The sequence below is a fragment of the Dendrobates tinctorius genome, unplaced genomic scaffold, assembly GCF_039654945.1.
Source record: "Dendrobates tinctorius isolate UK_male_01 unplaced genomic scaffold, ASM3965494v1 ptg000064l, whole genome shotgun sequence".
Taxonomy (NCBI): Eukaryota; Metazoa; Chordata; class Amphibia; order Anura; family Dendrobatidae; genus Dendrobates; species Dendrobates tinctorius.
Genome location: NW_027361732.1, coordinates 47,052,107 through 47,079,787, shown reverse-complemented (window position 1 = coordinate 47,079,787; position 27,681 = coordinate 47,052,107). Strand labels below are relative to the sequence as shown.

General features: G+C 43.8%; 1 protein-coding gene across 2 annotated transcripts in view; it reads left to right on the top strand.

The window, feature by feature from the left end:
• Positions 1-27,681, top strand: part of TBC1D4 (TBC1 domain family member 4) — a 235,228-nt gene that overhangs the window by 148,671 nt on the left and 58,876 nt on the right. Inside the window, exons 5-11 of one of the 2 annotated variants that reach the window (XM_073580386.1) lie at positions 582-714; positions 4,139-4,230; positions 10,270-10,380; positions 14,206-14,325; positions 20,751-20,825; positions 21,444-21,682; positions 23,398-23,547. In XM_073580386.1, coding sequence (XP_073436487.1) covers positions 582-714; positions 4,139-4,230; positions 10,270-10,380; positions 14,206-14,325; positions 20,751-20,825; positions 21,444-21,682; positions 23,398-23,547 — 920 coding nt within the window. The remainder of the gene's footprint in view (positions 1-581; positions 715-4,138; positions 4,231-10,269; positions 10,381-14,205; positions 14,326-20,750; positions 20,826-21,443; positions 21,683-23,397; positions 23,548-27,681) is intronic. The other variant, XM_073580387.1, reaches the window with a different exon arrangement.

The window sequence follows — 27,681 nt, the reverse complement described above, 5'->3', positions numbered from 1 at the left end:
AGCGGGCACATGATCGAGTAGAGGAGCTGAGCAGCGATGCAAATGGCAGAAGACGGCGACTGGTATTGTACTACACATATGGAACATATGTTATTGATGCCTAGTAGATGATCACATTAAAAGCACTATAGTGGAACTTTAAGACTAAGGTTGATACAGTTTGATTGGACATATACATCAACAAAAGGCTGTTTCAGGTTTTATACGGAAATTTCCCAACAGGGACCAAGTGAAAAAGACCAACAGTACATCAATAAGGATAATTATAGAGGCATTGAGGAGGAGACAACACACTGTTTAAAGGGGTTTTCTAGGATTTGGCATTATGATGACCTTCTTTGGTCTCTATTATTATATTACACATCAGTGTTGTATAATATGAGTTATCTGACAAGGATGTAGCCAGGATTGAATAACACAAATAAAGGCACCAGTATCCTTGGTGTGCCATGTTATTCAGAAGTCTGTATGTGTCTTATAAAATTGTGGAAGACTGTTTTGGACCATATAAGGAGGACCAATAAACCCATATTTCTGTAATTTTTATTGTTATTTTTTATATATTGCTCTGCATTTATCAGGTGGATGAAGTCATGCTGACCTTAAAGCAAGCATTCAGCACTGCTGCTGCTCTGCAAAATGCCAAGACGCAGATCAAGCTATGTGAAGCCTGTCCTATGCATGCCCTGCACAAACTCTGCGAGCGAATTGAAGGTATGAGAGCACTGCACAGGACAGCATAACTAAAACCTGCTCATACAAAGCCTTACACATGTCAGCTCCTAACTAGTCCATGGGATTGAGTGAATCATCTATTGTGAGTTGGCAGACAAGATGTCGGAATAATCATGTAAAAAAATTGTTCATTTTCAATCGAATATTGTTCACTGTATTCAGGCAAATTTAGCATATCATGAAAAGATCACACAATTTCTATGTATGTTGCAAAATGTATAAACAAGCAACAATAGAATTAGTTTAATCAAATTATACATCGTGAGAATAATGTATGTATCCATAGATCATTCTAGAAAATTTTCAAGAACAAAATGTCTTGAAAAGCATATGTTATACAAATTGGTTTTGCCATTGAGTGGATGAATAGTTGAGGGTCACTATTTTTTCATGGTGAAAATGTGTGTGTGTGTGTGTGTGTGTGTGTGTGTGTGTATATTTCACACAAGTGCTTCATACAAAATTAGAATATCATCAAAAAGTTCATTTATTTCAGTTCTTCAATAAAAAAGTGAAACTTATATATTATATAGAGTCATTACAAACAGAGTGATATATGTCAAGTACCCTATATATACTCGAGTATAAGCCGACCCGAGTATAACCTGAGGCACCTAATTTTGCCGCGAAGAACTAGGTAAGCTTATTGACTCGAGTATAAGCCGGGTATGCATTGTCCCCTCATCCCTGTCCTGGTATGTGTGGCTCCCCCTGTTGTATGCATGGCCCCCCCGTCCTCCCCCATTTTGCATAACTCTGCGTCCTCCCTTTCCTCCCCCTTGTTACATGGCTCAGCGTCCTCTGTTCTCCCCCTTGTTACATGGCTCAGCGCCCTCCCTCTTGTTACATGGCTCAGCGTCATCCCTGTCCTCCCCCTTGTTACATGGCTCAGCGTCCTCCCTGTCCTCCCCCTTGTTACATGGCTCAGCGTCCTCCCTGTCCTCCCCCTTGTTACATGGCTCAGCGTCTTCCCCCTTGTTACATGGCTCAGCATCCTCCCTGTCCTCCCCCTTGTTACATGGCTCAGCGTCCGCTCTGTCCTCCCCCTTGTTACATGACTCAGCGTCTTCCCCCTTGTTACATGGCTCAGCATCCTCCCTGTCCTCCCCCTTGTTACATGGCTCAGCGTTCTCTCTGTCCTCCCCCTTGTTACATGGCTCAGTGTCCTCCCTGTCCTCCCCCTTGTTACATGACTCAGCGTCCTCCCTGTCCTCCCCCTTGTTACATGGCTCAGCGTCCTCTCTGTCCTCCCCCTTGTTACATGGCTCAGCGTCCTCTCTGTCCTCCCCCTTGTTACATGGCTCTGCGTCCTCCCTGTCCTCCCCCTTGTTACATGGCTCTGCGTCCTCCCTGTCCTCCCCCTTGTTACATGGCTCAGCGTCCTCCCTGTCCTCCCCCTTATTACATGGCTCAGAATCCTCCCTCTTGTTACATGGCTCAGCGTGGTCCCTGTCCTCCCCTGTGTATACGTGGCTCGGCTCTCACCATCCTCCCCGTCATACTCACCCCCTCCTGGCCCGATCTTGGCACTTCCCAGCTGTCTTGTCTCCATTGTCGCGCCAAGGCAGCTTCTTCCTGTGTTCAGCGGTCACGTGGTACCGCTCATTAAAGTAATGAATATGTGCTCCACGCCTATGTGAGTGGAGACGCGTGCATATTCATTACTTTAATGAGCAGTACCAAGTGACCACTGAACTCAGGAAGAAGCTGCCTCGCCTGGACAAAAGAGATGTAGGGAAGGAGATGCAGCGAGGAGTGGGTGAGTATGATGTGACAGCCGCTGGCTCCTGCCGCGCCCCCACCCCCTCCCCCGCTAGCTATTTGGGACAATGACTCGTGTATAAGCCGAGGGGGACGTTTTCAGCACAAAAAAATGTGCTGAAAATCTCGGCTTATACACAAGTATATACAGTTTTTATTTCTGTTATTGTTGATGATTATGGCTTACAGACAATGAAAACCCAAGTCATTATCTCATTAAATTAGAATAATTAACTAAAAACACCTGCAAAGGCTTCCTAAGCGTTTAAAAAGGTCCCTTAGTCTGTCTCAGACAGCTCTACAATCATGGGGAAGACTGCTGACTTGACAGATGTCCAGAAGGCAGTCACTGACAAACTCCACAAGGAGGGTAAGACACAAAAGGTCATTGCAAAAGAAGCTAGCTCTTCACAGAGTGCTGTATCTAAGCATATTAATGGAAAGTTGAGTGGAAGGAAAAAGTGTGGTAGAAAAAGGTGCACAAGCAACCAGGATAACCGCAACCTTTAAAGAATTGTTAAGAAAAGGCCATTCAAAAATTTGGGGGAGATTCACAAGAAGTGGACTGCTGCTGGAGTCATTGTTTCAAGAGCCACCACACACAGATGTATCCAGGACATGGGCTACAAGTGTCGCATTCCTTGTGTCAAACCACTCATGGCCAATAGACCATGCCAGAAGCGTCTTACCTGGGCCAAGGAGAAAAAGAACTGGACTGTTGCTTGGTGCTCCAAGGTGTTGTTTTCAGATAAAAGTAAATTTTGCATTTCATTTGGCAATCAAGGTCCCAGAGTCTGGAGGAAGAGTGGAGAGGCACACAATCCTAGCTTCTTGAGGTCTAGTGTGAAGTTTCCACAATCAGCGATGGTTTGGGGAGCCATGTCATCTGCTGGTTTGGTCCTCTGTGTTTTATCAAGACCAAAGTCAGCGCAGCCGTCTACCATAAAATTGTAGAGCACTTCATGCTTCCTTCCGCCGACAAGCTTTTTGGAGATGGAAATTTCATTCTCCAGCAGGACATGGCACCTGTCCACACTGCCAAAAGTAACAGTACCTGGTTTACAAACAACAGTATCACTGTGCTTGACTGACCAGCAAACTCGCCTGACCTTAACCCCATAGAGAATCTATGGGGAATTGTCATGAGGAAGATGAGAGGCACCAGACCCAACAATGCAGATGAGCTGAAGGCTGCTATCAAAGCAACCTGGGCTTCCAATAACACCTCAGCAGTGCTACAGGCTGATGCATGCTGCATTGATGCAGTAATTGATGCAAAAGGAGTATTGAGTGCATTTACTGAATATACATTTCAGTAGGCAAACATTTCAGATTTTAAAATCATTTTTCAAGCTGGTGTTATAAAGTATTCTAAGTTACTGAGATAATGACTTTTGGGTTTTCATTGGCTGTAAGCCATAATCCTCAACATTAACAGAAATAAACACTTTCAATAGATCACTCTGTTTGCAATGACTTTATATAATATGAGTTTCATTTTTTTTTTATTGAAGGACTGAAATAAATTCACTTTTTGATGATATTCTAATTTTGTGAGAAGCACCTGTATATACTCACCTCCTAGTTTTAGTTCTTTTCTGCCTGATCATTTTTTCTAAGGGCTGTGTCTTTTTTCTCCTAGGGCTGTACCCACCCAGAGCCAAGCTGGTAATACAGCGACAATTGTCTTTGCTCTCTGATAATGAGCAAGCAGACATTTTTGAAAAAGTCCAGGTTGGTATCCTTTTGTTTTATTATGCTTATAACCAAAGATATAATAATAATAATAATAATAATAATTTTTATTTATACAGCGCCAACATATTCCGCAGCACTTTACAATTAAGCGGGGACATGTACAGACAATAAATTCAATACAAGTTAAGACAATTCAAACAATAACATTAGGAGTGAGGTCCCTGCTCGCAAGCTTACAATCTACAAGGAAATGGGGGGACACAGTAGGTGAGAAATGCTTGTTAATTCAGGTCTGGCAATTATAATAGGGATTTTCATATAAAGCTGCATGATCCGGTCATCAGCCCGTGTGTTTAAGTGCAATAGACAAGTATCAAGTGCAGTTATCATGTGCATGAAGGGTGTGGAGACAGATGAATAGTAGGGTGCAGATTCAGAATAATATTTGGAAGGAGGGAACAGGGCAAAGTTAGCTTGCTGAGTTGTTGATGTGATAGGCTTCTTTGAAGAGATGGGTTTTCAAAGCGCGCTTGAATAGGTCAGGGCTAGGCATCAGTCTGATAGTCTGGGGAAGTGCATTCCAGAGAGCTGGAGCAGCACGAGAGAAGTCTTGGAGATGGAGGTGCGAGGTTCGGATTACGGGGGATGTTAGTCTTAGGTCATTTGTAGAACGGAGGGCACGTGTAGGGCGATAGACAGAGATGAGAGAGGAGATATGACACAGTACATAATAATATGTATGTCGGGGGGGGCGTGGCCTGACTATGGAGGAGTGAGGACCTGCAGCTCTTCAGCTCCTGCCTGGGTGATGACTGCAGACCTATATTAGAAGTGCTATTTGTCACCAAATGTCAGCTAAGAAGCGTGCAAGCTATGACATCCTCCGGTGGTATCAGGGACAGGAATCTCCAAGTATTTGAGAAGCTCAGCAGGCTCCACTCAGAAGCTTGTGAGTCACAAGATGGCAACGGCCCATGCTGTTCAGAGCTTGCCTGAGGAAAAGATCATGGAGGAAGCCCCTGGAGTTGTACTTATCTCCTCCTGCCTTTCTGAAGAGGAGAGGATAGATAAGGAGCCTGCATTATCAGCAGAAAGTGTGAGGCATACAAATAAGGAGGACAGGCTTCACACCATACAGGCTTCTAAAGACAACATGCAGGGGCAGAGGGGGATGACTCGTCCTTCCTATTCACAGGCAGCCAGCAGTTCTCTGCCCATAATGAGGGACTTGTCTCAAGGTGTATCTGTGCAACCAGAGAGCATGACATGTGGTGATTTAACACAGGCACACAATGTATGGGAAGACCTTAAGGCTCACATAAGCGCTATCCCCACAAAGGAGGATATGGAGAATTATATTTCCAGGCTTGAGTCCTCTTATAGAGCTGAGACTGCTGCTATTAGACAGGAAGTGCAGCAGATTTCTGAAAGGGTGGCTAATAATGAACGTCACACAGAGGCCATCTCTCAGAGATTACATGCACAGGAACAGTTAATTGCTTCTCACTCACAGCAACTGGAATGTTTGGCTAAACTGGTGGATGATATGGAAAACAGAGGGAGACGTAATAATATCAGGATCAGAGGTCTGCCAGAGTCGGTGGAACCAAACAAGTTAGAGGAATCCCTGCGTTGCATTTTTAGTTCTATACTGAATGTCCCACGTGACTCGGACATAGAATTTGACAGGGCTCATAGGTCCCTACGACCCAAATCCACTGATTCAGCTAGACCGAGAGATGTAATATGTCGGATACATAGATACAAAGTAAAGGAGAACATTCTTGCGGGGGCCCGCACAATGGAAACCATCAAATATAAAGAGCACGTTATCCAAGTTATGCACGATCTGTCATGGTGCACACTCCAGAAAAGACGTGCTCTGAGACCCTTACTAGACATACTGAGACAACAGAAAATCCTTTTTCGAAATGTAATTAATAAATGGCAAGTAACAGGAACAGTGGAGGTCAGTATAAGGTCAGGAAGACCAAGCAACATTTCAATGAGACCTGCTCGTAGGATTCCTTGAGAGGCAAATAAGAACACCCACTTGACTGCAAAAGACCTTCAGAAAGATGTAGCAGACTCTGGAGTTGTGGTACATTGTTCTCCTGTTCAGAGACATCTGCACAGATATTGTCCTTCATGGAAGCGTCATTAGAAGAAAACTTCTCCTGCATCCTCACCATAAAATTCAGCATCAGAAGTGTACAAAAGAAAATCTAAACAAGCATTTTGGAAACAAGTCTTGTGGACTGATGAGGTTAAAATAGAACTGTTTGGCCACAAAGATCAAAGTTATGTGTGGAGAAAAAAGGGCACAGAATTTCAGGAAAAGAATATCTCACCAATCATTAAGCATAGGGGTGGATCAATCATGCTTTGGGTTTGTGTTGCAGCCATTGACACTGGGAACATTTCACGGGTAGAGGGAAGAATGGATTCAATGAAGTTTCAACAAATTCTTGATCCAAACATAACATCTGTAAAAAAGCTGAATCATAGAATGGTAGAGTTGGAAGGGACCTCCTGGGCCATCTGGTCCAACCCCCTGCTCAAAGCAGGATTCGCTAAATCATCCCAGACAGATGTCTGTCCAACCTCTGAAGACTTCTATTGAAGGAGAACTCACCACCTCTCGTGGCAGCCTGTTCCACTCATTGATCACTCTGTCAAAAAGTGTTTTCTAATATCTAATCTGTGTCTCCTCCATTCAGTTTCATCCCATTGCTTCTATTCTTTCCTTGTGCAAATGAGAATAAAAATGATCCTTCTACAGTGTGACAGCCCTTGAGATATTTGTACACAGCTATAGAATCAAAGAAAGTTGAAAAGAGGATGGCTTCTACAAATGGATAATGATCCTAAACACATGTCAAAATGCCAAATAGACTGCTGAAAAGGTGCAATCTGAAGGTTTTACAATGGCTCTCACAGCCCCCTTATCTGAACATCATTAAAAATCTGCGGCTAGACCTCAAAACAGCAGTGCATGCAAATGACCCAGGCATCTCACAAAGAAGAATGGATGAAAATCCCTCAGACAAGAATTGAAAGACTCTTGACTGGCTGCAAAAATATACAAAAGATATAATTATTATTATGCATTTATATAGCGCCATTTACTCCATGGTGCTTTACATGTCAAAAGAGCAATTATAGACAAGTGTAATATATACAAGAATAATAAACAAGTGTAAGACAAGGGACGCACAAGTACACAAGGAGAGGGGACCCTGCCCGCAAGGGCTCACAGTCTACAGGGATGGGTGAGGATACAGTAGGAGGGGGTAGAGCAGGTCGTGCAGTGGTTCAGTAGACCGAGGATCATTGCAGGCTGTAGGCTTGTCGGAACAGGTGGGTCTTCAGGTTCTTCTTGAAGGTTTCCGTTGATGGTGAGAGTCTGATGTGTTGCGGCAGGGAGTTCCAGAGTATGGGGGAAGCACGGGAGAAGTCTTGTATGCGGTTGTGGGAAGAGGAGATAAGGGGGAGTAGAGAGGGAGATCTTGAGATGATCGAAGGTTGCGTGCGGGTAGGTACCTAGAGACCATGTCACAGATGTATGGAGGAGACGGGTTGTGGATGGCTTTGTATGTCATGTTTAGGGTTTTGAATTGGATCCTCTGGGCGATAGGAAGCCAGTGAAGGGCCTGGCATAGGGGGGAGGCTGGGGAGTAGCGGGGAGACAGGTGGATTAGTCGGGCAGCAGAGTGTAGGATGGACTGGAGCGGTGCCAGAGTGCTAGAGGGGAGGCCAGAGAGTAGGAGGTTGCAGTAGTCGAGGCGGGAGATGATAAGAGCGTGCACTAGTGTTTTTGTCGTTTCGTGGTTGAGGAATGAGCGGATCCGGGAAATATTTTTGAGTTTGAGGCGGCAGGAGGAGGCGAAGGCTTGGATATGTGGTTTGAAAGAGAGCGCAGTCGAGGATCACCCCAAGGCACCGAGTGTGCGGGACTGGGGAAAGAGAGCAGCTGTTGACATTGATGGATAGGTCTGGTGGAGGGGTAGAGTGAGATGGGGGAAAGATGATAAATTCTGTTTTGTCCATGTTCAGTTTGAGAAAGCGAGCAGAGAAGAAGGCTGAGATAGCAGACAGACATTGTGGGATTTCAGTCAGTAAGGAGGCGAGATCAGGTCCAGATAGGTAGATCTGCGTGTCATCGGCGTAGAGGTGATACTGCAAACCGTGGGATTCTATGAGCTGTCCCTAGCCGAAGATATAGATGGAGAATAGTAGGGGTCCTAGGACAGAGCCTTGGGGAACACCGACAGACAGGGGGCGAGGTGAGGAGGTGGTGTGTGAGAGGGAGACAGTGAATGTTCGGTCCGTTAGGTATGATGAGATTCAGGATAGGGCCAAGTCTGTGATGCCAAGAGATGAGAGAATCTGTAGCAGGAGGGCATGGTCTACGGTGTCGAATGCAGAGGACAGGTCCAGGAGAAGGAGGACAGAGTAGTGTCGCTTGCTCTTGGCGGTTAGTAAGTCGTTAGTGACTTTAATTAGGGCAGTTTCAGTTGAGTGATGCGGTCGGAAGCCAGATTGTAACTGGTCAAAGAGGGAACAGGAGGAGAGGTGGGAGGACAGTTCAAGATATACATGCTGTTCCAGTAGTTTTGAGGCATAAGGGAGAAGAGATATTAGGCGATAGTTAGACACAGAGGATGGGTCAAGGGAGGGCTTTTTGAGGATGGGTGTGATTGAGGCATGTTTGAAGGATGAGGTAAAGACACCATTTGTAAGTGAAAGGTTGAAAAGGTGTGTTAGAGATGGAATGAGGACTGTGGCCAAGTTAGGGATGAGGTGGGTCGAGGGCACAAGTGGTGAGGTGTGATCTTGACAGAAGGGTGGAGAGCTGATCTTCTGTCATGGTGGAGAAGCTGGCTTTTGCAGAACAGGGCTGAGCGGCTAAGAGGGGCATTGGGGGCTGCGGGCCAAAGTTTTGTCTGATCGTGTCGATCTTCTGTTTAAAGAAGGAGGCAAAGTCTTCAGCAGAGATGAGAGGAGGGGGAGGAGGTGCTGTGGGACGGAGTAGAGAATTGAAAGTGTTGAAGACCTGTTTAGGGTTATGAGACAGGGAGGATATGAGAGATGAGAAGTAAGTTTGTTTTGTGGCAGAGAGCGTGGACTTAAAGCTGGCAAGGGACTGCTTGTATGCATTGAAGTGCTCAGTAGAATGGGTTCTCTTCTATCTCCGCTCAGCGGCCCTAGAAACCCGTCGCAGTTCTTTGGTCAGGCTGGTCAGCCAGGGCTGCCTGTTGATTGTTCGAGTTTTGCTTTGCATGAGGGGGGCAGCCGAATCAAGTGTTGCTGTTATTGTGGTGTTATAAAAAGTGGCAACAGCATCTGTGTCATGAAGGGAAGCTATGTCTGTAAGAGGGAGAAGGGATTCAAAGAGTGATTGTAAATTGAGGTGTTTGAGATTCCTGTGAGGGTGAGCGAGATTATGGAGCGGGGGTTGTGCAGTAGGAGAGAGGGAAGAGAATGTCAGTAGGTTGTGGTCAGACAGGGGGAGGGGTGAGTTATTGAGTTTAGTGAGGGAACAGAGACGGGTGAAGATAAGGTCCAGCGTGTGACCATCTTTGTGAGTGGCCGCAGAGGACCATTGAGTGAGCCCGAGGGAAGCCGTGAGCGATAGAAGTTTAGAGGCAGTCGGGGTGGAAATGTCAATAGGGATGTTGAAGTCGCCCATGATGATGGTGGGGATGTCAGCAGAAAGGAAATGGAGTATCCAGGTGGTGAAGTGGTCGAGAAAGGTGGAGATGGCTAGTTTTGGGGGGCGGTAGATGACAGCCAGTTGGAGGCTGGAGGGGGAATGGATGCGGACGGAGTGCACCTCGAACGAGGGAAGAGTAGCGGAGGGTGGCAGAGGAATTGGGGTAAAGGAGCAAGTAACTTAATGTATGGACATCTATGGTTTGATTTCTTTTCCTGTGTGGATTAGATGGATTGTTACCGACACCTGGTAAGAATTTTATATCAATTACACCTTTAAAAATATATTTACTTTGAAAATTGACATGTGACATGTTCAATACCTATTTCACCCGCTGTATATATTCATTCACTTGTCAGAAAATGAAAGCAACCAGTGACCAGGAGGAGAACGAGCTTGTCATACTTCACCTAAGACAGTTGTGTGAAACCAAGCAGAAAACCCATGTTCATATCGGAGAAATGCAGACGGTAAATAATGCTTATTATGATTCTTAACCACATTGCCATTTAGGACTCCAGGAGGGTGGCCAACAAGACTTTTGCTCCCATATTATTAGATGGTAGCTTCAACAACATTGAAATAGGAAGATATAAATAAGCAAATATTCATCAGCATGAAGCTAAAATGGAACCTCCAGCCTTTGCCCATAAGACTAACGGCACATTCGTGTTTCTTTGGTCTGTGTGTTATTCATGTGCGTGCAAGAGACTGAATATGCTCCAGTGTTAGCCAAGGTGCTAGTGCACATGGACTGTTTTCCACAAGGACCTCAGGTCCATCTGAGAAATATCATGGCCGGTGATAGTGTCGTCTAATTTATGGAACAGACTAGTGAATGTAAATGCCGGCAGCTCCTGCACCTATCCTCTATCTGGACGGGCACATGGTGCTGCCCACTGTGGTAGTCACCTGCGCAATTTGCGGACGTGACTGGTCCGCAAAGATCACGGATCATCTGAGCTTAGTCTTACTGAGGTACAATTTGCTTGGTTTTATGTGGCAATTTCGCACCAATCTTTCTCTCTTATTGATAATTTTCTAATTTTCAGTCTTGCGGTGAGGATAATCATCGGATCATGTACTGACCTTCCCGTTGAACTTTGCCTTTACATAACGGCCGTCCTGAGCACACTGAGCCGGAGTGAATTTATTACATGGCGCACACTTAATAATAAACTTGTTGCATTTTTAACCTCCTCGCCTGCTATGATCATGTGCGATACTTTACCGGTCCAGTGTAGACAGTGCTTGGCATGCTCGTTTTAGGGTCCGTGCCCATGGTCAGGAATAGCAGCATTTTGCACTTGCGCTGCTTTCAGAACGCTGTGTGGTATGATGCGAGCACAGTGGATGGGATTTATAGAAATTCCATGCCTACTGTGCTTCTATTTGGCGATGCGTAAACTCCTCCATGGTGCAGGTTTACGAGCTGCAGCATGTCAATGTCTGTTGCGGAGACGGTAGTCCACAACAGAAATTTCCACATTAGAATGTACATGCAGGTTTTCCTTGCGTGATTAGAACAGCGAAAATACGGTGCTACTCCTGATCATGGGCACGTAGCCTTATATGTGACCAATGGTTTTCTTAGTCCTTTGATGGCTGCTGTATATAGAGAAAGTATTCCTTATATTCATCCTAGCAATGTAGGGCTAAATCTCTGACTGTGGCTTCACAGAAGGGCTCATATCACACCTCATTAAATCTGAGCTCAGGAGATGATCCGTGAAGAAGAAGGCTCGGATCTGCCTCTTGGTTTTGTGAATATTGGAAGAAGCATGTAACGGTTTGAACATTGGTTATTAGATCACACCAAATTAGTATCTGGGTTTTGCTCCCAGCATGTATTTGTGGCCAGGCAGAGAATATCCGAGGCTTCTGTTTTGTCTGCTTAATGCGAAAACACATATGAAGAGGGTTTTCAACATATTCACTCCAGTACTTTAAAAATGATTCTTAATATAAAACGAAATGAGTTTAGCAAATTTGCTTCATGTTTCATGCAGTAATTATACTAAGTTCAGTGCCCGCGGCTCAGAGTTCTCAGCCCAGTGACCAGACTTAGCGCATGTTTATACAGCAACTGCCCCATTCACCTAAACGGAGCTTGCAGAAATCCACGCATATTTCCAGAGACCCCATTCAGATGTATGGATGTCTTTTTTTGTGTGAACTGCTTATGTTACTACCATAATCTGATAAGCTTTTATGAAGAGGTAAGTTCAGGACTGGACCAAGGGAAAGCAGTGGACGTGGTGTACATGGACTTTTCAAAAGCTTTTGATACGGTGCCAAACAAAAGGTTGATACATGAAATGAGAACAATGGGGATAGGGGAAAATATGTGTAGGTGGGTTAAGAGCTGGCTCAGGGATAGGAAACAAAGGGTGGTTATTAATGGAGCACACTCGGACTGGGTCACGGGTAGCAGTGGGGTACCACAGGGGTCAGTATTGGGTCTGCTTCTTTTTAACATATTTATTAATGACCTTGTAGGGGGCATAGAGAGTAGAATTTCAATATTTGCAGATGACACTAAACACTGCAGGGTAATCAATACAGAGGAGGACAATTTTATATTACAGGAGGATTTATGTAAACTAGAAGCTCGGGCTGATAAATGGCAAATGAGCTTTAAAGGGAATCTGTCACCCTTTTTTTGGCTTTGCAGCTGCTGGCATAGACATCATGGGCTTATCTACAGCATTCTATAATGCTGTAGATAAGCCTCCGATGTTCCTGAAAGAGAAGAAAAACACGTTATATTATACTCACCGAGGTGGGCGGTCCGGTCCGATGGGTGTCGCCGTCCCGTCCGGCGCCTCCCTTCTTCATGCGATGACGTCTTCTTCTCTCATCCTGTAATGGCTCCGGCACAGGTGCACTGCCCTGTTGAGGGCAGAGCAGAGTCCTGCAGTGCGCAGGCGTCGGGAGAGGTCTGGCGCCTGCGCACTGCAGAATTCTGCTCTGCCCTCAACAGGGCAGAGCAATGCGCCTGCGCCGGAGCCATTTCAGGATGGGAGAAGAGGACATCATCGCATGAAGAAGGGAGGCGCCGGACCGGACCGCAACACCCATCGGACCGGACCGCCCACCTCGGTGAGTATAATATAACGTGTTTTTCTTCTCTTTTAGGGTACATCGGGGGCTTATCTTCAGCATTACAGACTGCTGTAGATAAGCCCCCGATATCTATGCCGGCAGCTAATAGAAGATAAAAAGGGTGACAGATCCCCTTTAATGGGGATAAATGTAAGGTCATGCACTTGCGTAGAACGAACAAGATGTATAATTATGTGCTTAATTGTAAAACACTGGGCAAAACTGTCACTGAAAAAGACCTGGGTGTATGGGTGGACGACAAACTCACATTTAGTGGCTAGTGTCAGGCAGCTGCTGCAAAGTCAAATAAAATAATGGGATGCATTAAAAGAGGCATAGATGCTCATGAGGAGAACATTATTTTACCTCTACTGTATATAAGTCACTAGTGCGACCACACTTAGAATACTGTGCACAGTTCTGGTCTCCGGTGTATAAGAAAGACATAGCTGAACTGGAGCTGGTGCAGAGAAGAGCGACCAAGGTTATTAGGGAACTGGGAGGTCTGCAATACCAAGATGAGTTATTTCACTTGGGGTTATTTAGTTTTGAAAATCGAAGGCTTAGGAGTGATCTTATTACAATATATAAATATATGCGGGGACAGTAAAGACCTTTCTAATGATCTTTTTACTCTTAGACCTGTGACGGGGACAAGGGGGCATCCTCTACGTCTGGAGGAAAGAATGTTTAAGCATACTCACAGACGCAGATTCTTTACTGTAAGAGCAGTGAGACTATGGAACTCTCTGCCATATGATGCTGTAATGAGTGATTCCCTACTAAAATTTAAGAAGGGACTGGATGCCTTTCTTGAAAAGTAAATAATATTGCGTTGATCCAGGGAGCTAGTCTGATTGCCGTATGTGGAGTCGGGAAGGAATTTTTTCCCCCAATGTGAAGCTTACTGTTTGCCACATGGGTTTTTTTTTACCTTCCTCTGGATCAACTTGTTAGGGCAAGTTAGGATAGGATATGGGTTGAACTAGATGGACTTAAAGTCTCCCTTCAACCTTAATAACTATGTTACTATGTTACTTCATGCACAAAAGCTATCTACATAGATAAACATGAGCGGTATTAATGAGCTAAGAGTCGCAACTCTATATAAAGAGATTCTCCCAAAAATAAATCCCTTTTTGCAGATATCTTCTGTTTCCACGATAATAACTTTTTGTCCTTGGTTTCAGAGCTCATCAAGCAGCCCAATCCCGGAGAACTCTGCCTCCAGTGGTCGCTTCAAGCTAGATATTTTGAAGAACAAGGCTAAGAAGTCGTTGACCAGCTCTCTAGAAAACATATTCTCAAGGGTATGGGTGAAAGAACCAGGATCATGTTATATTTTGCTTTAATTACATTCTTTTTAGGATTTTTTTTACAGAGAAGACAGATAATAATCTTAAGTATATTGTAAACATCATTTTAGATCTTATAGTAAATGCCATTTTGAAATTATGAAAAACTAGCTGAAGAGCCCGGCGTTGCTTGTAACAAATTATAATGACTATATATATATATATATATATATATATATATATATATATATACACTGTGTATACATACATATACAGTTGTGGCCAAAAGTATTGACACCCCTGCAATTCTGTCAGATAATACTCAGTTTCTTCCTGAAAATGATTGCAAACACAAATTCTTTGGTATTATTCTCTTCATTTAATTTGTCTTAAATGAAAAAACACAAACGAGAATGAAGCAAAACATTGATCATTTCACACAAAACTCCAAAAATGGGCCAGACAAAAGTATTGGCACCCTCAGCCTAATACTTGGTTGCACAACCTTTAGCCAAAATAACTGCGACCAACCGCTTCCGGTAACCATCAATACGTTTCTTACAATGCTCTGCTGGAATTTTAGACCATTCTTCTTTGGCAAACTGCTCCAGGTCCCTGATATTTGAAGGGTGCCTTCTCCAAACTGCCATTTTTAGATCTCTCCTCAGGTGTTCTATGGGATTCAGGTCTGGACTCATTGCTGGCCACCTTAGAAGTCTCCAGTGCTTTCTCTCAAACCATTTTCTAGTGCTTTTTGAAGTGTGTTTTGGGTCATTGTCCTGCTGGAAGACCCATGACCTCTGAGGGAGACCCAGCTTTCTCACACTGGGCCCTACATTATGCTGCAAAATTTGTTGGTAGTCTTCAGACTTCATAATGCCATGCACACGGTCAAGAAGTCCAGTGCCAGAGGCAGCAAAGCAACCTCAAAACATCAGGGAACCTCCGCCATGTTTGACTGTAGGGGCCGTGTTCTTTTCTTTGAATGCCTTTTTTTTTTCTCCTGTAAACTCTATGTGGATGCCTTTGCCCAAAAAGCTCTACTTTTGTCTCATCTGACCAGAGAACATTCTTCCAAAACATTTAGGCTTTTTCAGGTAAGTTTTGGCAAACTCCAGCCTGGCTTTTTTATGTCTCGGGGTAAGAAGTGGGGTGTTCCTGGGTCTCCTACCATACAGTCCCTTTTCATTCAGATGCCGACGGATAGTACAGGTTGACACTGTTGTACCCTCGGACTGCAGGACAGCTTGAACTTGTTTGGATGTTAGTCGAGGTTCTTTATCCAACATCCGCACAATCTTGCGTTGAAATCTCTTGTCAATTTTTCTTTTCCGTCCACATCTAGGGAGGTTAGCCACAGTGCCATGGACTTTAAACTTCTTGATGACACTGCGCACGGTAGACACAGGAACATTCAGGTCTTTGGAGATGGACTTGTAGCCTTGAGATTGCTCATGCTTCCTCACAATTTGGTTTCTCAAGTCCTCAGACAGTTCTTTGGTCTTCTTTCTTTTCTCCATGCTCAATGTGGTACACACAAGGACACAGGACAGAGGTTGAGTCAACGTTAATCCATGTCAACTGGCTGCAGGTGTGATTTAGTTATTGCCGACACCTGTTAGGTGCCACAGGTAAGTTACAGGTGCTGTTAATTACACAAATTAGAGAAACATCACTTGATTTTTCGAACAGTGCCAATACTTTTGTCCACCCTCTTTTTTATGTTTGGTGTGGAATTATATCCAATTTGGCTTTAGGACAATTCTTTTTGTGTTTTTTCATTTAAGACAAATTAAGTGAAGATAATAATACCAAAGAATTTGTGTTTGCAATCATTTTCAGGAAGAAACTGAGTATTATCTGACAGAATTGCAGGGGTGTCAATACTTTTGGCCACAACTGTGTGTGTGTATGTATATATATATATATATGGGTGGGGCTATACACTCAGCTATATATATATATATATATATATATATATATAGCTGAGTGTATAGCCCCACCCACTCCACATAACCACACTATAATATCCCACATCATCCCGTCTGCCAGAGCCACCGGACTACTGCCCATTGTATCCCACATTATCCCATCAGCCAGAGCCACCAGACAACTACCCCTAATATCCCACATCATCCCATCAGACTACTACCCATAATGTCCCACATCATCCCGTCATCCAGAGCCCCTGCACTACTACCCCTAATATCTCACATCATCCCGTCAGAGCCACCGGACTACTACTCCTAATATCCCACATCATCTCGTCAGCCAGAGCCACCGGACTACTACCCCTAATATCCCCCATCATCCAGTCAGAGCCACCGGATTACTACCCCTAATATCACACATCATCCCGTCAGCCAGAGCCACTGGACTACTACCCCTAACATCACAAATCATCCCGTCAGAGCCACCGGACTATTACCCCTAATATGCCACATCATCCAGTCAGAGCCACCGGATTACTACCCCTAATATCACACATCATCCCGTCAGCCAGAGCCACTGGACTACTACCCCTAATATCCGCCATCATCCAGTCAGAGCCACCGGATTACTACCCCTAATATCACACATCATCCCGTCAGCCAGAGCCACTGGACTACTACCCCTAACATCACAAATCATCCCGTCAGAGCCACCGGACTATTACCCCTAATATGCCACATCATCCTGTTAGCCTGGGGTCAGAACAGAGCGCTGAGTGGAATTGCCCTAACTTCCATACCGGGGATCCCTTTAATAGAAGCCTGGGGTCAGAATCAGAGCGCTGAGGGATTTGCCCTAACTTCCATACCGGAGATCCCTTTAAGAGAGGCCTGGGGTAAGTGCCAAAACACAGAGTGGATTTGTCCACACTGCCATACTGGGGATCCCTTTAAGAGGGGCCTGGGATCAGAACCAGAGCGCGGAGTGGAATTGCCCTAACTTCCATACCAATGATCCCTTTAAGAGAGCCTGGGGTCAGAACCAGAGCGCTGAGTGGAACGGTCCTAGCTTCCATATCGGGGATCCCTTTAAGAGGGGCCTGGGGTCAGAATCAGAGCGCTGAGTGGATTTGCCCTAACTTCCATACCGGAGATGCCTTTAAGAGGGAAGATGTGCCTATGGGATGGAGGATGTGTGATGGGTATATGGGCAGGCAGGGGGTGATTCATTTCTGTCATGTGCTCTCTGCCCCTTTCTGGGGGGGCAGACAATGGCTGGGAGTTTGTTTCCGGGGATGCTAGATTTCTCCCACCCGGTCAGTGTCTGCTGAGGTGTTGTGGAGTGGGAAAACTGTTGCTCATAGCAACCAATCACAGCTAAGCTACTTTTAAACAGATCTAGTGAAATGAAAGATGCTTAGTGATTGGGTGGGGCCAATACACACATACATACACTCATTTTTATATCTAGAGATACACAATTTGGTTTTGTGTATATGACATTTATTGTGCAGTAAAAGTGACCTGACATCATGACTTTTCAAGTCCGTATGATTTTTCTGAGACCCATAAGTTGTTTTATTTTTATTTTGCACTCCAAGCTGACTGATTTAGTGATACATTTTTGGGGTACATATAATGTTTTGATCAATTATTCTGATTGTTTTGGTAGAAGTATAGTGACCAAAAAAAAGAGCAATTCTGACGTTTTGATTCTTTTTTTTAGGCATTTAATGTACAAATTAAATAGTTTTAGAGTTCAATAAATCAGACTTTTACAGACATGGCAAGACCAAGTATATTTTTTTGTTTACTATTTATTTTTTATCTGGGGGAATGGACGTGATTTACTTTTATATTATTGTGGGGGTATACTGTGTATATATATATATATATATATATATATATATATATATATATATATATATATATATATATATATATATATATATAATTTATTTATTATATATATGTGTATATATCTAATATATAAAGCTCAATGTGTGTGTGTATTTATGTATGTGTGTGTGTGTGTATGTCCGGGATTGGCATCCGCACCGTCGCAGCTGCAGCCACAAAATTTGGCACAGTCACACCTCTAGACCCAGAGAGCGTCGTAGGCTATGTTGTGAGGCGAAATTTTAACCCCGCGCGTTCCAATTCACCAATTTTGCCCCTATCTACATAATGGGGAAAAAGTGTGTGTGTATCAAGCCCCGCCCTTCATTATGATGTCACAATGGTTGCCATGGTGACGTTGATATCTTAATAGGTTGCAATGGTGATGATGATGTCAAAATGGGTATGTGGGCACGGGACTATGGGATGGAGGATATGTATGACGGGTATATGGGCACGGGACTATGGGATGGCGGATATGTATGATGGGTATATGGGCATGGGACTATGGGATGGAGGATATGTATGAAGGGTATATGGGCATGGGACTATAAGATGAAGGATGTGTGATGGGTATATGGGCACTCGACTATGGGATGGAGGATATGTATGATGGGTATATGGGCACAGGCCTATGGGATGGTGGATATGTATGATGGGTATAGTCCCACGGGACTATGGGATGGAGGATAATTATAATTTGTTATAATGAACCACAGTTAGTTACTAGCTAGTGTGTGTGTGTGTGTGTGTATGTATATATATATATATATATATATAATAATATTATTATTATTATTATTATTTAACTCTTTATTATGTTTACTTTATTTTTTTAGTTTACTTCATTTCTTTGACCAGTTTGATTAGATTACTTTATTAGATTACCGTATTTTTCGAACTACAAGATGCACCTAGGTTTTAAAGGAGGAAATTAGGGAAAAAAAACTGTAGCAAAAAATGTATCAATTCTGTACTTAAAATCCCCTATCTTGGTAAATATGGTCCCGTTATCCCCATCCTGATACACATGATCCCTCATCTCTATCCTGAAATGCATGGCTCACAAATTCCTGTCCTGGTATGCATGGCTCCTAATGCCCATCCTGGTATGCATGCCTCCTCATCCCTAGCCTGGTATGTGTGGCTCCCTGATCCCTGTGCTGGTATACATGGCCCCCTCATCCCTATTCTGGTAGAAATGGTTCCCCTCATCCTTATCCTGGCAGGAATGATTGTCATCATCCCTATACTGGTATGCAGGGTCTCCATCTCGTTCAAGTGTGCATGGCCCCATCTTTAACCTGGTATGATTGGCCCCTTTCCCAGTCCTGGTGTGCGTGGCCCCGTCCTTATCCTGGTATGATTGGACCGGTCCTGGTATGCATGGCCCCATCCTTATCCCGGTATGATTGGACCGGTCCTGGTATGCATGGCCCCATCCTTATCCTGGTGTGATTGGCCTCATCCCGGTCCTGGTATGCATGGCTCCATCTTTATCCTGGTGTGATTGGACCGGTCCTGGTATGCATGGCCCCATCCTTATCCTGGTATGATTGGACCGCTCCTGGTATGCATGGCCCCATCCTTATCCTGATGTGATTGGCCTCATCCCGGTCCTGGTATGCATGGCCCCATCCTTATCCTGGTGTGATTGGTCTCATCCCGGTCCTGGTATGCATGGCCCCATCCTTATCCTGGTATGATAGGCCTCATCCCGGTCCTGGTATGCATGGCCGATCATACCAGGATTAGGATGAGACCAATCATACCAGAACGGGATTTGGCCAATCATACCAGGATGCCAAAAAGAAATGAATATTCATTGCCCTCCACGCCCATGGGCGTGGAATGCAGTGAATATTCATTTCTCTTTAGCAGTACGCACAGGAGTTAGCCGCAGCCACCAGCAGCTGCCTCTGTGACTCACTGCTCCACCGAAACAGCTCCTCCACCTCCTCACCAAAGTCAGAATTGGTACATCTGGACTATAAGACACCCCCCCCATTTTCCTCCACATTTTGGGAGGAAAAAAGTGTGTCTTATAGTCCGAAAAATACGGTACTTTATTACTTTATGCATGTGGGCTTTGTTTGAGGAATAACATGGCTGCCATTGCAGCTTTCAGCAGGCTCCCATCTGCCATGGGAACCCATCAGCACACTTTAATTGCATTGCTGGGTGCCAATAGGTGCCTGCTGCCAGTGATCTAAATGATTAAACAGCAGCGATTGGAGCTAGCTCTGGTCGCTGCTACTGCAGGCGGATGACATATAATACAGTCAGCATTTGCCAGGTATAGTGTAGGCTCAGTTACTGAGCCTGCTATTTGCACCTCCTGCACCGATATGCCCAAATGATGTTCTATAGTTACAAATTGGAAAAGTGAAATTAATTTAGTGAAAATAATAAGAAGAAAATGAGTATAAATGAACATAAAAGAGCAGGAGGTGCTAGCGTTATTCTGACCTCAGTAGCACAAGGTACCTTAGGTAGATTTTTTACACCTTGTTGTGCATTTTGTATCATCAGTAGGTGGATGACAACTTCCAGCATAATATCCATTCATCTAAGCAAGACTAAAAATACAATCATGTTGTCTTTTCACAGGGGGCAAATCGTATGAGAGGCCGACTGGGCAGTATGGACAGCTTTGATCGCTGCAACAGCTTTGCTTCTGACAAGGTACCTGATCCTATGTGCGAGATATGTCTCCAGCTATGGTGAGGAGTGTGTAATGAAAGCCCAAGCTCGGATTCTGCAGTTTTTGTGATCACAGGATGTCGTTGTCACCGTGCTGGCTTGTTTCTATTCTATCAGGAATGAAAGCGGATAGCTAAGTGTTATGTGCACGGGTATACAGAGACTTGTGGCAGTTGGGTAACTCTTTCCTCCCCAGAGGCCGTGCCGTATACAGCCATATAACTTCCTCATGTACTTAGTGCATCGCAGAGAGCGGCCCTCCATCAACCCATGTGATAGACACAACAGCAGCAGGAGCCCGGAGTTCTTGTAGGGCCAAGCTACCAGCCTCCATCACAATAATAGCATGTTTTCCAGGATATTCTACTGACAGCACAGGAAACCTGTGTCCAGGAAACTAGCATGAGACAAGAAAAAAAGCCAGAAGAGCTTTTTTTCTCCACCACAAAGCCAGGCGCGTTCGCCCCTCGATGAGAGCAGTTTTTCACTTTTTGATGTCAGGGTTTGGTGTGCGGCGCCTGTTTATGGCTCCAAACTTGCTGGACAGATCAGGATTAATGTTGTGAGGAGCTGTACTCAGAAAGTATTATCTTACCTTAGGACGGCTCGCCAGGAGATTCTCCGCCTGCAACTCCACCATCGTCTCCTGTGTCATCGTCTTGGCAATCATTTCCAGAAGAAGATCCAGACTCACCCCAGATTCGCCGACGGGCTCACACTTTTAGTCACCCTACATCTAGTGCCAAGAAAAGGATAACATTTCCTGATGCCAAATCACCAAACAGCAAGTCACCCCTGCAGAGGCAGCACTCGGTAGCCTGTGATGGGGGGCACAGCAGGTCAGTTACATGCTTGTATTTTCATGTGCATTCATTTACATCAAGAATTCTTTTAGGATGATATTTAATGATGCATTGCCTATCTAATTATTTAATGTGCCCCTGCGTCCATACCAGTAGGCTATGTACTACAGAATGCATGTATGACGCATGCTTAGGGAATTGATTTGTTATAACCCAATATTAAATACAGCAATATGACTACGTGAAGTCAAACGACTTGTCAGTATTTTATTAAAGGATTTTTTTTCAAATCGGATTTGCCATCAGTGTTTACTATTCAAACTGTGTACTTTATTAAATTCATGTCTTAGACCTGATGAACTTACTTTAAAAATCTATATGAGAATGACTGTATAATCCTTCTGAAAGTTTTCCTGTATGACACTAGTCCAGCTATCAGGATTATACAGCAATTTTGACAAGGATTTTTATTAAGTACTCTAGCCTCATCAGGTCTAAGATATCCATTTTACACTATATGCGGTTTGTATTTTGAAATCTGGTGACAGACCCATTTTAATAGACAAGTATCAATTGAAAACTTAAGATGTTGGGCTTATTATAACACGGGAATAGCGTTTCCCAACTCATGGACTTCCTAGGCCGCAGAGCAAAATCTGCAAACCGTCGTAACTTCTTCTACACATTATTTCTACTACTGCTATCGGTCAGGTCAGGTCCATGGCTCCTGGTCATGAGCTCAGCAAATCACCTCCTTTCTGACAGCATCCCTGGCACCTTTTTTTTTTTATTAGCTGGCCTGGCGCGATGTTGTGTGTGGTTTACACTACAGTAATGATATCATGCCAGGCTGGCTAGTTAAATTAACACGCGGGGATGCTGGTAGGTAGGGTCTACTCACAGGGCTCTCATCCTGTGGCCACAGCATCCTGACCTGGGTATTGGACCAGGGTTCTGCAAGTTGATCAGCTCACCTCTAACTACCGGACTTTTCACATTTGGTATACAGAGAAGATTTTTGGCCCCTATAAAACCCCCCCCATAAACATTAAATAGCTGTCACAATCTCTCTGCCGACAACTCATGTCACAACCGAGCACTCCACTGGTCTCTATGGGAAAGCCTCTGCCATACCCTCTTACAGCAGCTTATCTCCTGGTGAAGAAAAGGATCGTCCATTGATAATCCAACAAGCCTGATCCTTTTTTACTCCAACATCATTTGTCGGGGGGCCCCCATACACATTAGTCTGTTTAGTCTAATACTTATGGGCTCCATCGTTCAGGTGCAAGTAGTAACTTTGGACTCCCACTAGTTTACCATGTACATGTAGGTGCATTCCTGTACTTACTGCTATAAGGTTATACTGAGCGTGTACTTTTCTATATACTTGCATTTATAGGGATTCCTATAAAATAAGGAATATACGGAATATACTGATAAAATTTCAGAGAGTTCAGACAATACATTTCACATCATTTCAAAAAGAATCCCCTTTTTCGTTCTGCATTGTACAGTAATTGTGACATATATTTTATTACACTGCATTAACGCTTAGAAATGTATATTAGTAATATACTCTTTGTTTTCATATTAGCTGTGTCCTGTATTGTAAAACCTATGAATGTATTACCATAATGATGGCCTTTTAAATTTCATAGCAAATACATATTTATGGCTCTTATATGGCATGTATATTTTAAGTTTAGGCACTTGTAGTTTCCCTGCTAATATTGTTTTCTGACACTCAGCCCTGTTCCCATTGTCCGACGTGTCCGCACTGAGAGCGAGCCTTCGTCCTCCAGTCTCCCCTCATCCTTTTCTACCCCTTCTTTCCTGAAAAATTTTTACCAGGGTTCAGGGAGACATCCATCACATTCTGAAAATGATGTACTCAAGAGGTGAGACACAGCGAGCTGCTTCCCATACACCTCCTGCAGTTTTGTGTATGTCTGGTCACAGCAGCTCGCTTGCCCTGGGGAATTAACCCAATTTTGGGCTGTGGCAGGGGGCAATCTGCTTCCGTATCTTCCAGTAATTACCTTAATTGGCCTCTTAAAATGGTAAAATGTTCAGCTGTGCATGTGATAATGCTGTATGAACTGCGGCAGATACAGTTAGTGTTCAGCATGTAGTGTATAAGTCATTACATAGGCAGAGCAGGGCTGTGTTATGTGCCTGCAGAATCAGTTATGCTTTACTCACATCTAGCTGTTGTACACAGTGAAGGTAATTGTCGATTATTCTTTGCTGTATACCTCTGACAAGTCCATCTGCCCCTATGCACTCGATATATGGCAAAAACTGTATTTTTGGCCAACAATGGACACCAGCAATTGCATACATTTTTTCTGTGCAGAAAAGCATAGTCATCTATGCTTACCCACACAGAGGTACGCTGGCACTATAAAAATATACTGTAAGCTCTAAACCAGGGATCAGCGCTCTGCAGTACTCCAGTTGTTGTACACTTACTACTTCCAGCATGTGCCGACAGCCTGCGGCACTTCAGCTGCTGTACATTGACTACTTCCAGGATGTGCCGACAGCCTGCGGCACTCCAGCTGTTGTACATAGACTACTTCCAGCATGTGCCGACAGCATGCAGTACTCCAGCTGTTTTACATTGACTATTTCCAGCATGTGCCGACAGCCTGCGGCATTCGAACTGTTGTAGACTTACTACTTCCAGCATGTGCTGACAGCCTGCGGCACTTCAGCTGTTGTACAGTTACTATTTCCAGCATGTGCCGACAGCATGCGGCACTCCAGCAGTCGTACTCTTACTACTTCTAGCATGTGCTGATGGCGTGCGGCACTTAAGCTGTTGTACACTTACTACTTCCAGCATGTATCGAAAGCCTACAGGCATTCTGTAGGTGTAGTTGCACACCATCAGTGTGGTTTAGGTTGCTGATTAGTGATGAGCGAGTATACTCATTACATGGGTTTTCCCCGAGCATGCTCGGGTGATCTCCGAGTATTTGAATGTACTCATAGATTTAGTTTGTGTCACCGCCGCTGCATGATTTGCGGCTGCTAGACAGCCTAAATACATTTCGGGATTGCCTGTTTGTTAGGAAATCCCCACAAGTATTCAGGCTGACTAGCAGCCGCAAATCATGCAGCTGAGACGACAAACACTAAATCTCCGAGGACGCCAAAATACTTGGTGGACACCCGAGCATGCTCGAGAAATCTCCAGTAATGAGTATACTCGCTCATCACTATTGCTGATCCTTGCTTCATACAGGGACATGTGTTGGAGGTATATGCTGTAATATCTACCTCTGACATTGCTCTATATATATATATATATATATATATATATATATATCCCATCCTGGATCTACCCCCATCCACCTTTCCTACAGCCCCTACCCAACATCCCTACAGTCCCTATCCCTATTCCCTTTAGTGCACTTGCTTTGGCAAAACTAATGTGTATTTAGTCCTGCCAATAAAGCTTCTTTGAATATAAATATATTGCCCTGCTGCAGTTTTGCTTCTGAAGCTCTATAAAACCCCCTTCAGGATGGTTCCTGTGTGTTGTACCACAGTCCACAATACAAGTATGTCACTGCACAGCCGTCGTTAGTACCATGAACATTTCACCATTTTCTTCCTGTATAGCAATACTAATAAAACTGACTAATTTTGCATGATTTAATTCTTCTTAGTAATTGGAATGTTGTTTAATACATGATAAAGGGAACTTGTCAGTGGATTCATATTACCCAATCCACGGGTAGCGTGAATCAGAGCCTGGCATGAATCAGAGCCTGGCTTTTAATCTTAAAAGCCAGCCTGGACTGTAGGAATAGACAAGCCTAGTTCGGCTCTTCCCCCTTGCCGGCTTCTGTCTGCACCACTGCAGGTAACTGCCAGGTCTTACAGAAGTATCTAGGTACATGGGGTATGTAGACACATGGGATAGACTGGATCACCTGGAGCAGTGCAGCGCTGGATTAGTCCATCGGTCTGTTACAGAACAACCATCCTGCAGCCAGTCTTGCTGCCCATGGTTTGGGTAGTATGGATCGGCTGACAGGTTCCCTTTAAACATGTACATATGGCTGGCTCAGTAATAATTTATGTGTTGGATGCTGGCTTCTCAGTGTTGTATCCTAGTCTCACTATCCTTTAATGTATGTATTGTACTTCTTTTTATTCCTATACAAGTTTTCAAGCATAAAATGTTGACTTGGTGTGTGAGCCACAACTATTGAGAAGATAAAGCCTGAAACACCGTGTACAGGTCATATTTACTGAAAACCAAAAACTGTTGGAGATTTGTAGCACAAGTGAAGAAAGTGACGTGACGACTAGTATTTTTCTAGAAAACCCAACATTACATAGAAAATAAATATATCTCGAGGCAATTTTTTTTCTTGGCCTATGATAAATAATCTAATTTGCTAAAATGGGAATGTTTTTCATGCATTTTTTTTGTAATATATTTGTAGTGTTGATTTATGAAGCTGAATGTGCCAGAATTTTTTTTTTAGGTGCTTTGCACTTTAATTTGTCATACCCCATGTGATACAAGGAGGGCTTGGCTTCACTGAAATGGAGTGTGTCTTAGCGGAAATGGGTGTAGGCTAATATGCAACTCATTAGGGCCGATTCATTAGGACTGTATGAATTTGGCAGGCAGTTGCCACCATTCCCTGTCCTGCCTATGCGCCATCATCTTTGACGGAGCTGCCGGGACTGGTGTGACAGTATCAAAAGTTGCAAAATGTTTGCTCAACTTCTCCGTTTCATAAAAAGTTTGCAACTTTTCAAAGTGATTAATGTTAGAAAGCTGGGGTAAACACGGATATTTTTAGATATTTTTAATGTTATTTTTATGATATTTTGAGTTGACAAAGGAAAGTACAGAATACAATATTATGTTTGGGTGCAAGTAGATTTTGATGTGTGCTATTCATAACGGAACCAAAAAACTGCAAATTTTTTTGTAGATTTGCTGATATTTTCACTGAAATTGTAAGACGTTCTGGACTTTCTTCCCACGAGTTCTAACAGAGCACCCACAAAGCATCCGACATGTCACGTGTGAACATACCCTTAGTGTGAATGATACTGACCGTGATGTCCATGCAGTCAGCCACACATGGAGAAAATTTCTAGCTTAATCACCAAGGATTTCCTGGGCCCATTGCAGGAAGTAGAAGGCAAGCAGGAGTCCAGGCTGTGAGCTGTAGTCTCTCCAGCATTGTACATTATTTTTTCTGCAGCAGTGAACTCCTTAGGGCAGTGACAGACTGCCGTATTTCTCGTGCGAGAATCGCATGGTAAACCTCATACTGGCTGTCGGCTCAACTGACCTGAGCTTGACAGCTGCATAGTAATCCATCATGCTGTCTTGCTCAGGTCAGGAGAGGTGCAGGCCACTCCGTGCAGTGCGATGTGATTCTCGCAGGAGTTATGTGGCCGTCTGACTCTGCCCTTACATAAAAAAAAAAACTGGTAGAAGTAAAATGAGTCAGTTACCCATAATAACTAATGAAATTGCCCTGGTTACAAAATAACATCTTGAGTCTAATTTCTGTTGGCAACTGCTCGAAATATTTGTCTGTGTTAGTGTATGGGCCCATTGTTTTTTTTGATTTCTAGAATTCCGCATTGTATTTCTTGCTTATATCAAGCTATAGAAATAAAGATTATGTTGTCGTGAAAGTCACTTTTGACTCTAATGTCATCTCTATGATGCCCTTAAAGGGGACTCCAATATACACCATTTTTTATTTTATTCTTTTAATTTTTTAGTCAATAACGTTAGGAGCAGTACTGATCACAGCTCACACTGACTGATCCATTTTTGCTTATTTGACTGCAATTGAATTTCGGGGATACAGATTGAATAAATAATGAGCATTGATTCCCATCTGTCTTGTAATTTGATTAGATCAGCTGTAAGAAATTCCTTTTGTGATGAGTTGCAGTTTTTCCAAACATTGCTGGTATCTGATCCCATAGGTTACACTAAAACTGCACTAAAGATCACATAGGATTCACTGAAACTGTTA